Raw genomic sequence first — 13,207 nt, 5'->3', positions numbered from 1 at the left:
TTTTTTTTTAAGTTTAACAAAGATAAAGATTACAGCCCCAGAAATTTTATATTTTTTGAAGAAATATGATTACAGACCAAGAACTTTCTGAGTCTTTTATTATTTAATAATAGAAATTTATAGAAATTATAAATAATACCAATATTTTACAAAAATTTTTTAAAGAGAATTAAAATAATTTAGTCACGTTCATAAATATTTTATTACCTAGCAAATTTGCTGTGATTTCCTAAATAAGGCCGACAACATTCCTCTGCAACTTCACCATATGAAAGAGCAGGAATATTAAGCCTAAAAAATGAAGTAAACATTTATCAGAATTGTTTTGTATAACTAATTTGTAAACTTGTTCTATAACCTACCAATTTCTCCAATATATGTAGCTTTACTACATATCACATCACATCATATAATATTAGCTACATCATATATTATAATATTCTTACCACACCACATCACATGATAATACATCATATTTGTATATAAAGACATAAATTTTGTAAATAGTTTCAAAAAAAAAAGTGTCTAAGGAAACAATCCAATATCTAATATTTTATATATCAATAGTCATGTTGTTATAGCCAATAGCCAATGTTTGAATGGGCAATTACATTGGCATAGAAAGATTGGTGGGAAGCCAAGTTCAGACTTTTGGTAGGTGCACTCACTGCCCTGTGTTTTTTTATGACACACTTAAAAAACTTCCTGAGAACTTTTCTATATTTCACACAGACTACTGTAAAAACCTACAGTAAAAAACTTAAACATGTAAAAACGTGTAAAGATTAGTTAATAATTATCACTTTATACAGCCTAATATTTTCTAAACAGCCATTCACACTTTCTGGCTTTTACATTGGCAAAATCTCTAACTATTGTATTTCTATCAACACTTTTATAGTGTTCTTTTTTAATGGTCAAAATTGCCAATTCACTTTAACTTTCTTTTGTCATAAAAGATTGCAAGTATGTTTTTATTAAGTTAAAAATTACTAACTAAACCTGCAAAGCTAGACAATGAATTGGGCTGCATTATGGTGTCTAAGTGTTCCTTCACATTTATTGAATGCTAAAACCTGGCTTAGAAAGTCATCAGAAATATGTCTTGGTACTTTTCAATAAACACTGCACAAAAATTTAGAAAGCATCTGTAAAACTCTTTGGAAATCTATAAATTTCTTTGGAAATAGAAACTAAAAACACATTACAACATGTTGCAACTATTCAACAGTAGGAATATAAACAGTTACCCTGAAACAACCCCCTGCAGTTTGAAGGTGTTCATTGTAGGCAAGCTCTCTAAAAAATTTAGTTGCAATTCTTTTTCTTTTAGAAATTGTGCGCCTACCTTCTATTCGAAAGCAAACATAATGGCTTTTGAAACCCCCACATAGACTTGTCAAACTGAGTGTAGCTAAATCCAGAAGTTCAAGCACTATGGAAAAGTAAGCATTTTTGCTCCGCAACAATTTTGATACAGCACGCAATTTGCCCGGCCTTATTACATACTGCTGGTCTATCTTCTGTCTACAGATGTGTGAACATCTTAATCGTATCAGAATACATATTTTTAATTGCAGTAACTGATGAATGTCTCCTGTTGTTGGGCATTGAGTTTTAAAAGAAATTTGGATTTCCATGTGTGAGCTAAAGGCTTCTAAAAATATGTTTACTTTGAAAGAAGTACCCAATGTGGCGCATTTCCTTGAAAGTAAACATATATGTTGAATAATGCTAAAGAAAGTTTTGTTCTCTGCACACAATTAAACAGCATCAACTAGCACTAAGTTAAGTCAATAGGAAACACAGTGAACTTTATCTGCATTTGCTTCGAAAATGTTGACTGTTGTATTGCCTATAATTTCAAAAAACAGATTTCTGACAGAAGATGCTCTTGAAGTTTAGAAGCTAGGAGTGATACCAATTCATTTTATAAATGAGGGCTTAAATGGCACAGGCTACCTGATATTTCTTTGAAAAGTTCTTTTGAAACAGGATCAGGAAAAAAGGAAAGAAATTGATGTAAATAAAATAATTTTCATTTCAAGTGTTTTTTGAGTTTTATTTTTTACTTTTTTATTTTCTCTTTTGTTAGGAAATCTTTTCATTTTTTAGTTTAGTTTTTTGTTTTAATTTGTTTCTTGTTATTGGATTCCAGGCTTACAATAAATTTGAGATTAAGATTAAGAAAAGTTAATGAAAGTTTGTTTATTGAATGGAAAAATACAGATATGAACAAACCATTATAAGATATCACTTTTCACATAATAGTTACCATTTTATTAGCCGTTAACCTTTTGTTAAATAATTTATTATCTTTTTTATTGTATTTTTTGCAATTGTCTATTTTATCGTAATTAATAAAAAATTGTAATTTATATTTTATTACCATAGAACATTTATATACAAAATTAAATAATTTTTTTTAACCTAACTAAAGATGACTATAAAATAGTTGAAATATGTATTGTTATATTATTTGTTAAAAAATAAAAAATGCTTTTTATTAATAAGTGGAAAAAACTTTCCTTATTTCTCAATTGTTTTATTAATGTTGTTCAAAAAAGGAATTTTGGAAAAAAAATATATATATGTGTGTATTTGTATATGATTATATATATATATATATATATATATATATATATATATATATATATATATATATATATATATATATATATATATATATATATATATTTATATATATATATATATATATATATATATATTATATATATATATATATATATATATATATATATATATATATATATATATATATATATATAACTAACTAAAATAACTGTCATTATTTTTGTTACAGTTTTGATTCATGATTAATTTAATAGAATTATCTTAGATACTGTTACTCTTAATCCCTTATAAATCATCATATGGTTTACTATATAAAATAATAAGAAAGGTTTTTGATCTGCTTATAGATCTCTAATAGACTGAGGGGGTGGGGTGGAACAATAATATCTTGGGTCTAATTAGCAGGCTGGGAAGGCTAATTAAGACCTGAAAGCAAAGCTGTATACTAATTCTTGAGTAGCTATCTTCTTCTTGCTGACCACATATCTATTGAACCAAGTTTTTTCCTCTTACTTTTAAAACAATTTTGAATGAAAAAATTGAATGAAAACAACAATTCAAAAACCATTAGAATGAGAAAATTAATTATACTTAAATTTTTAATAGTACGGTAGATCAAGAAGCAATAAATTATAAAAAAATGTGTTCTAATGTTTTTTTGCTTTTCTTACTTGTTTGGTCTATAGATATAGCATGTTTTTGCGCAAATATGATGTTTAAAGTTTTATGACGATAATGTTTTTATTTATTAATTAGAACAATTTTATTTATTTACTTCCATTTATTATAAATGTTTTATATTATTAACATTATAAACTGTATAAACAAAGTCGTTTTAGATTAACACAACTTGTGTTAATCTAAAACAATATAAAGAGCTTGTCCTGAAAGCAATTGACAAAAACTTAAAAAACAATTTTTTAAGTTTTCAAACTTAAAATTTAATTTTTTAAGTTTTCAAACTTAAAATTCAATTTTTTAAGTTTTCTGCCAACTGCTTTCTTGGTCTTTAACTTTTTTGTTTTATGTTTATAATGTTAATGCTAATTAATAACTTTCTTTTAATTAATTGTGAGTTTGCTTAAAAACTCGTGATTGGCAACTGTATTGATTAAATTTTAAAATTTAGCTAGTATAAAATAAAAAATTTAAAAAAAAATCTTTTTTTTTTGTTAATTGTTATCTTATAAATTTATAATTATATTTAAAAAAAAGAAAAGAAAAATAATTTAATCATTAAAAAAAGACTTACTTTTTGCAGAAATGACGTGAACAACGCACTAATAAATGCATGCAATGGACAGCTATAATTGCAAATATAATCAGTCCAACGGGACCCACAATAATACCTGCATGCTTGACTGCTGCAGGCAAACCTAAAATTCCTGTACCAACATTCCCTTTGAATATATGCACAACAGTCTCAAAGTTTCTATGTATAAAAGCATATAAAACAATATATATAACAGGGTGATTTCATTCCAAGTGGACCAAGGTCCACCATGGATCACCTCAGATTTTGATGAAACTTGGTGGGTTAGTTTATATCAATGAGATTAAAATAATTCCTTAAAATTTCAGCACAAAATCTTTGTGGTTCATGAGATATGGTCATTTGAAATTTCTGATTTTTCCAAAAATAAAAACTTTAGTAGCAAAAATTTAGAAGCTCTATATTTTAAAAACAAATTTTTGTAAACACTCTTTTTTATTGTCTCTAGACTTACTTTAGTAAAACTTTGACACAACTTTAAATTTTCGAATGTCTTATTTTATCCATAATGGCTACCTAAAATTCCTAAAAAATTATTTGATGAGTCAATATACAAAATCTGTAATTTAAAAAGTGAAAAGACATTTTTTTTTAGTTTCTATAAATCGTAGGCTTCCAAATTTTCAGAAATTTACTGATAAGCTTTACTATCTAATACTAAGCTATCACAAGTAACCTAGGCTCAACACTGGTTTTATTAAGAATTTTTTTTCTTCTACTGATTCAATAGACTTTTTGTCTATTGTGATTTCATAAAAAAAAAAAAAAAAAAATAGTGGGTACTTGTGGGGAAGTTACAAAATCAGAACAATGAAATTTGCACAAAATGCATTAAAAACAATAAAAATAGAGTTATTGTTATACTTTAATTTGGATTATATATTGTAATACAAAGTATAAATTTAAAAGTATTTTACAATCAGTACTAAAAATAAATTTTAAATTAAGCCCTAGCTTTTCTCTGCCTCTCCCCCTGTCCATTTACTTTTTACCATGCACATTTTTGCCCAGAACTTAGAAAAAAATTCTAATTGAACACTTCTTCTTAAACAGTGTTTCTGTTTTTATGTCTGATGAATGACGTGCCTTCATGCGCAAACACACTACTAAACATACACATATACAACCTGTGACACTTAGTTTTTAATGTTAGACAGTAAAAGGGCTGCATATAAAATTTATAAGTAGCTTATTAGGTAAAAATTGAAAGGAAGACTTTTAGTCTAATTTGCCTAATATTTAATATCATGATTATAAATTTTTTAACATTTTTTTCAATCCATTACACCCCTCTCCATTTTTTTGACTTATTTGTTTATCATGTTTAAATTTAGATTACAACTTATACCAAGTTATAAGAGTTAGTTGAGTTGTCAACACAAGTTAACTCTTATAACTTGGTATAAGTTGATTACGTAATAAAAAATATTACTTTTTATTACTTAACTTGCACCAAATTATAACTCTTGTAACTTGGTATAACTTAGCATAAGTTGATTATGTAATAAAAAATATTATTATTTAATAAACAATCGATATAAATATTGAATCTTTTGAATATGTTTTAAAATTTTAAATTTAAAATCAATTTTTGCTTAATAACTATAAAAGTTTATAAATACATTTATAAATAAAAATAAATCAAATTTATAATAATTTCGCTAAGTTGATATATAATTATATTATTTATGCTTTTGTGCAAATGTCATATTTCAGTTTTGAAAGAAAAAAAAAATTTCACATAAAATATGCGTTATTGCAACCTAGTAAATTTCTTCCTTATGCGCTAAGTAAAAGAGTTTAAGGAAATTGAGTTGAGAGAGGGCTATAACCACAAATGAGTAGCCTCCTCATCTATAGTGGCCTTCTTGGCCTTGAAGAGATAAATTAACAAAAAAAAAGAAAGTAGCTTCATTAATTTGATAAGAACATCTTGATTTTCTTTAAATATTTCCACTCTATGCCTAAAAACCATTTTGCATCATAAACACATGCTATATTAATTTCCAGTGAAAAAGAAGCAATTCGAACTATATACTTTTGTATATAGTTAATTGTAGAAACATTTACATTAGACATTTTGTCAAATGATACCTGTCTCATCTGTAAAGTAGTTAATGATTGTGATATAAAACAATGTTTCTTTCAATGTTTCAATGGTTTCTTGTTACTGTTGAACAAGTAGCATAATGCTTTTCTACTTTATGAAAGGTTTCACAATTGCATCATTTGGAATTTATTGAAAAAGTATTCATTTGATACTTTGTCTAACACCAATCATACATTTTCTCAGGTAAATTGATAGGATCTATTAGTGATTGTAAACTAACCCGTACTATAAGTCTTTGGCAGAGCCCCCAATGCCATCACAAGTACTCTTTCCATGTGATGTAGCAAAAAAATGCCACTCTGCAGATACCTCATGATCTTGTTTATGGTGACATAAGTTAGATATGTTTTATTAATTGTTGTATTGTGAACCTGCAACATCACTAAAATAAATGCAATGGGTAAAGTAAGGCATCAACTCTTTTAAATGTTTTAATACTTCATAAATGAAACAATGAACTAAGTTTGTATTGAGTTGAAAATGATCTGAAATAATACACTTTTACATTTTATCTTATTTTCTTCCCTATAGTAAATAACAAAAGGATGCAATGTTGCTTGACTGTTGTTCCAATTGAAACCTTATACTGCATTAACACTGCACCTTGAAATAAAAAACTGTAATTTTCAGCTGAGTCTAGGAATGCTAAAGTATGATTTATTGGTAATTTTATTTTGAGATGCTGCAAATATGCAGCTTGATTTTTGGCTATATAATGATGGTCTTTTAATTAGTCTATTTTTTGACAGGCTTTTTAAATAAAATCATCTACTAGAAGAGTTACAGGAACTTTATAATATTTTTTGTTAGCTTTTTGCCTCTGATTAAAGGTGATTTCTTTCATACTGTGTTTATCAAAGAAAGCAGTAAGATACTCTTTTAGTGTGGGCAGTTATTGCAATTGTGCAGCATGCAGTCTTAATTTGTTCACAAACAAATAATTTTGAATATTGACTCATTTTCAAGTTTTTTAAGTAGCCATTATAGATAAAATAAGACATTCGAAAATTTAAAGTTGTGTCAAAGTTTTACTAAAGTAAGTCTAGATTTGAGTTTAAGTTCTAGAAATAAAAAAGAATGCTTACTGAAATTTTGTTTTTATTGATATTTCAAAGCTCTATATTTTAAAATATAGAGCTTTGAAATATCAACAAAACATGTTTTGTTAAAGTATCAACAAAACATGTTTTCGCTACTAAAGTTTTTATTTTTGGAAAAATCAGAAATTTTAAATGACCATATCTCATGAACCACAAAGATTTTATGCTAAAATCTTAAGGAATTGCTTTTATAAACTAACCCACCAAGTTTCATCAAAATCTGAGGCAGTCCATGTTGAAATCCTAAAATTTTAGATTCTTTGGGATTGAATGACTTAATATACATAAAAGCATATAAAATAATATATGTATATAATATATGTATAATACATATATTATATACATATATTATTGCAGTAAGAAATCAAAAACAGACTCTTTACCAAATGCCATCAAAATTAATGATGACATTTTTTATGATCCGAGAGTGATAGCTGATAAAATAAATATAATTTTTATTTCAGTTGGAAAAAATTTAGCTAAAAATATTCGAACTGAAACAAAAAAAATTAATAATTTTAATTTTCCTTTAGTGTCTTGTCTAGATTCTATTGAATTATCTTTTGATGAGTTCGATAAAGCATTTAAAATGCCTAAGTCAAATAAAGCAATAGGTCATGATGATATTAGTGAAAATGTGGTTTTCAGCTCATATGAAACCATAAAAAATGTTCTATATAAAATATTTAAATATTCAATTGATCAAGGAATATTTCCTGATTAGTTGAAAATAGCGAAAGTTACACCAATATTTAAAGGAAGAGAGTTGTTGCATGCCAGTAATTACTGTCCTATCTCTGTTCTCTATTTTTCTAAAATTTTAGAGAGAATTCTTTATAACAAAAGTTTCCAACATCTGTCTAAAAAAAATATATTATATAAAAATCAATATGGGTTTAAGAAAAATAACTCTACTGAGCACGCTATACTAAAAATAACTCAATATATTACAGATTCATTTGAAAAGTCCAAATTTACTTTAGGCATTTTTGTTGACTTATCAAAAGCGTTAATATGATTGACCTTAAAATCCTTTACAAAAAACTAAAATAGTATGGAAATTTTCTTAAACTAATAAAAAATTATTTACGCAATAGAAAACAATTTGTTCATTTGGACCAATCATCGCGATCTCAATTATTAGAAATAACTTTTATTAGAGTTCCTCAAGGAACTCTAATAAAAGTTCTGTACTAGGACCTCTTCTTTTTCTCATTCACATAAGCGACCTCTATGAAGTATCCAATTTAATGACAGTTATGTTTGCTGATGACACAATTTTTTTCTTATCTCATAGCGACATAACAACACTATTTTCTTGTATGGACAATGAACTAATGAAAGTTTCTCATTGGTTTAAATCAAACAAACTTTCTCTGAATATTGAAAAAACAAAATGGTCTCTTTTTCATTTTAACTCGAAAAAATGTCTACTTCCAATCAAGCTTCTTCCTCATTTCCACCATCTATTGATGGTGTTCTAATTAAAAGAGCAACATGTACAAACTTTTTAGGGGTTTCAATTAACGAAAATCTCACAGGGAAAAAACATATCAAAAACATTACCTGCAAAATTTCGAAAAGTATAGGTATATTATATAAAGCAAGAAGCATGTTAAATAAACATATTTTAACTCAACTATACCATTCATTCATTCATTGCCACATAAACTATGCAAATGCGGCTTGGGGTAGTGTCAATAAAAGTAAATTAAAACCTCTTCATCGCCAACAGAAACATGCTGCACGTCTTATTAATTTTAAAAACCGTTTTTCACATGCTAAGCCTCTTTTTATTGAAATGAATATTTTAAATATGGTTTCTTTTCACAATTTATATTCCTTAAAAGAAAAAAATAAATATAATTTACGGAATTATAATTTCCTTCTTCAACCAGTTTTCAGAACCAATTTAGGCAAGTTTTGTATTTCTTTTCGATGGGCGTTTCTATGGAACAATATAGTTTTGAAACATTTTGATTTTTCTCAAGAGTGAAACTTTTTCGCATTTAAAAAGAAATTAAAAAATATCATTCTCTCTATTGAAAACATACTTATATATTTTTAAATTTAATTATTTTGATTTATTTTCAATGTTTTTACGAATTCTTATATAAAAATTATTTATTTGACTAAATACTTGTATATTTAAATTTTGTTTTGTTAATTTTTTTTTTGTGCATCATGTTAATTTAATTTATACATTTTATACCTATCAAGTCTTGTATTTTAAGTATTTATATAAAACGTTAATTTTTACTTCTAACTTTCGTTTTATAAACTTTATTTGACTGCCTTATTTATTCTATACACATTACAAAATTGTTTTAAACACATAACAATTGTAAGCAGTTCTTGATGACAAGATCATCTGATCTTCTGTAAGTTTCCACATTCTTATTTTATATGCAACAAAATTTGTAATTTTTTATTTATATGCATTCTTCTTTCATTTATTTTATTGTAATAGTTATTATGAAGAAATAAAAGAACAAATATATATATATATATATATATATATATATATATATATATATATATATATATATATATATATATATATATATATAAACTAAATATATACGTCATATATATTTAGTTTATATACATATTAATGTATATAAATCAAATATATTATCTGTTTTATTTAAATTAACAAAGACAAACTTTTACTTAAACTCTGAACAAATTAATTTAAAAAACAAAAGAGTGTAACAAACATGTTATTTAAATTCTAAATAAAATAATTTAAAAAAAAAAGAAAAACTAACAATTTTAATTAAATTCTAAATAAAATAATACAAAAAATCCCAAAAAAGGAAAAGTTTTTTGAAATTGAAATTCAAAATTAAAATAAAACAGAACATTTTATTTGAAATTGAAAAAAAAAAAAATGAACATCTTATTTAAATTCTAAAAAGCAGGGATGCGGAGTCCTAAAAAGGACTCCGGATTTGAAAGTCACAAAAAGATTACTTTATCCTAGTTTTTGATTACAAAAAAAAACAAAAAAAACATTTTAGTAATTCTAAATAAAATAACTTAAATAAAATTTTTTTAAATAATGTTTAAGTTCCTAATAAAATAGTAATATGTTAGGTTTATTTTACAAATTTTTAAGTTGTTTTTTTTTCAACATCTTCACTTCTAAATAGGCTGCAAGCCTATTTAGAAGTGAAGATGTTGAAAAAACCACTAACCACTACAAGCAAAGGTTAGAGTTGGAAATTAATGGAAGAGAAAAGATGAAGTTTATAGAGCAAGATAACAATTGACAGATGACTTAAAAGGTTGCAAATTATATGAATTAGAAAAACAAGATAAACGGAGCAAATTCCAAAAAACTGATGTTTGAGGAAAATAACTAGACAAATAAGAATTTTTATGAACAGTCACAGTAAAAGGATGAGACTCAATTGAATGACAAGTAACACAAGAATGAATGTTAGTAGATGGCACAAGAGGCACTAGCTCTTTAGAGCAAGGTCCATATTTATAGAAAAGATAAAATATTTATAGAAAAGATATAGTATTTATAGAAAAGAGAAAGAGAAGCAACATCATGATGTGATAATGGTTGGAGATTGGCTGCAATAGGAGGTCCAACTATGTTTACATTGCATTTTTGTATCTTGTCTAAAAGAGAAAAAGCATCATTAGAAGATCTTCCCCAGATATGACAACAGTATTCCATACAAGGATGGATTTAAGATTTATAGAAATAGATAATAGAATCCTGAGTAAGAAAGTGGCAAGCACAATAAAGAGTTGCAACCTTAGCAGATGCTAATTTTACAATTGATATGATATATGGTCCCCAAGAAAAATGGGAAGTAAGAGTTAATCCTAAAAAATGAAGGATAAACTCATCAAGTTCTTCAAGTAAATTTATTAAGAAAATTGTTGTTTGTTAAAACTTTTTATTTTCTATATTTATATTTAATAGTTTCAATTTTCGTATTTTTATATTTAGTTGTTAGTCTTATTGTGCTTAGGATCAAATTTTATTGAAATAATATATCTTCCTTTTTTTATGAAATATTTTGTTTCTTTACTAAATAAAAATAGTTGATTACCTAATAGGACTCATCAAGTACATTACTGTTCATAAATAGGAAGATCAAGATTACTGCAATAATGATTAGCAGAAAAAAATTGAGTTTTATCTGAGTTAAATTTCACCAGCCACTGTGAAGTGATGGCATCTAATCAAGAAAAAAAATAGTAGTATCATCAGCGAACAATGTCACCCTAGATGTGAGAATTTTGGGAGATCGTTAATGTATATTAAAAAAAGTATAGGGCCAAGGATAGAACCTTGAGAAACCCCTGAAGTTACAGGATATGAAGAAGAGTGCTGTCCATCAAGGACAACTTTTATACTATGATTTGTAAGGAAGGATTCAATAATCTTAAAGATGTTACCTGATAAACCGTAAGAAGAAAGCCTATAGTTTATATATATGACCAGCATGCCAATCTTTATCAAAAGATTTAGAAATATCAAGGCAATAGTTTTAGCCTCTTTACATCTATCTAAAGCACAAAAAGACCTATCAGTTATTACCATTAACAAATCAGCAGTAGAACGAGAAGATTAAAATTCATATTGATAATTAGAAAGTAAATTATTAGGTTTAAGATGAGAGATTAGGTGTTTGTTGATTAAAGACTTTTTATTAATGCTAATTGATCACACACTTAGTAATTTGTTAAACCCTGTTTTTAAATTTTGTGCCAACCTAATACTAACCTAAAATAGTTTTAGGTCAGCAATTTTTTGTCAATTTTATTTTTTCTACTTCCAAGGGCTGATATATATATATATATATATATATATATATATATATATATATATATATATATATATATATATATATATATATATATATATATATATATATCAGGTCTCAGCAGGATTAAATGAGTGCAAGAGCAGAGAAAAGCTCCCCTAAAACAAACATGGTGACCCATGCAAGCTGCTCCTCTAAACAGCTTCTTACAAGAGCTTACAAGAGCTTTGCTTTTGCATGAGCTATCTGTTTATTCATTAAAAAAATTGCTTATTGAATAAAAAATTTGATTTTATACCTGTTACAAGCATATGTTTGTAACGTTACTGTTACAAGAACACATACATAACAAACATCATTTTTTGTGCCATGAATAAGTTCTTTAGACAAGCGTTGTCTTTGGGTTTTCACACTAGCTATACATTTATTTATTAACAGCATTTATTTAATAAAAAATTTGACTAAGAGCTATAAAAGTTTTTAGTGCTTATAAAAATTTTTATATTTTCTTATTGTAATTGAATGCAGGCACATTTTAAGAATTATTACAACAATTATAAAATTTCACAATAAAAGTGAATAATATATTAAAGTAATTGATATAATAAATATATAATTCAATACATAAAATAAAAATTATTATACAATAATTTAGATTGTAATAATTTTATTACAATCTAAATTATTGCATAATAATTTTTCTATTAAAAAACATTTGCTTTTAAATCGGCGCTTGTTTGTTTTTGTTTTTTTTGCAGCAACTAAGCCTTTTAAAACGCATTGCAGTTTATTATGCAATAAATTTTTTAATTTAGTCACAATGATAACTATACTTTAGAGAAAACCATAAATTCTCGCTTCCTGCCGAGGCCTGATATATATATATACATTACATATACTAGAGATTATAGTTTGTTTGAGCAGCAACCATGAGTATTTGTAGATAAGAGAAAGAGATACAACAACAATGCTTATGATGATAGGAAAGTGGTTTAAGCTTGGCAGATAGAGCAAGTCCAATTACATTTGAAATGAGTTTTTGGACCTTATATGTATATTTATATAAATTGTTGGCTTTGAGAGTACGGAAAGTAATAAATGATTCATTTGACATTAAATCACTTTTAATTGCTTTGACTTTCATTCAACTTTACTTTGTTGCCAAAACCGTTTAATTAATTATAAATGCATATAAAACTAAATAATTTTCAAATTACAGCAAAAACACAAACTTAATTAACTTGAATCTTTTTTTAAATGCAGAATGTGTTTGTTTTTATTTTTTAAATGTTTTATACTGTTTTTATTCAATTTTATATGTTTTATTTTAATGTTT

The 13,207-nt window shown here is 25.7% G+C and overlaps 1 protein-coding gene across 1 annotated transcript in view; it reads right to left on the bottom strand.

Annotated features, from left to right (window-relative positions):
• Positions 1–13,207, bottom strand: part of LOC100204541 (proton-coupled amino acid transporter 1) — a 62,914-nt gene that overhangs the window by 27,766 nt on the left and 21,941 nt on the right. The window contains exons 3-4 of the mRNA XM_065813815.1: positions 3,848–4,027; positions 208–291 (exon numbers count right to left, since the gene is read on the bottom strand). Of these exons, the coding sequence (XP_065669887.1) occupies positions 208–291; positions 3,848–4,027 (264 nt within the window). The remainder of the gene's footprint in view (positions 1–207; positions 292–3,847; positions 4,028–13,207) is intronic.

Source organism: Hydra vulgaris, chromosome 12 (genome assembly GCF_038396675.1).
Source record: "Hydra vulgaris chromosome 12, alternate assembly HydraT2T_AEP".
Taxonomy (NCBI): Eukaryota; Metazoa; Cnidaria; class Hydrozoa; order Anthoathecata; family Hydridae; genus Hydra; species Hydra vulgaris.
The sequence above is the reverse complement of the archived record's forward strand: the minus strand, read 5'-3'. Positions and strand labels throughout refer to the sequence as shown.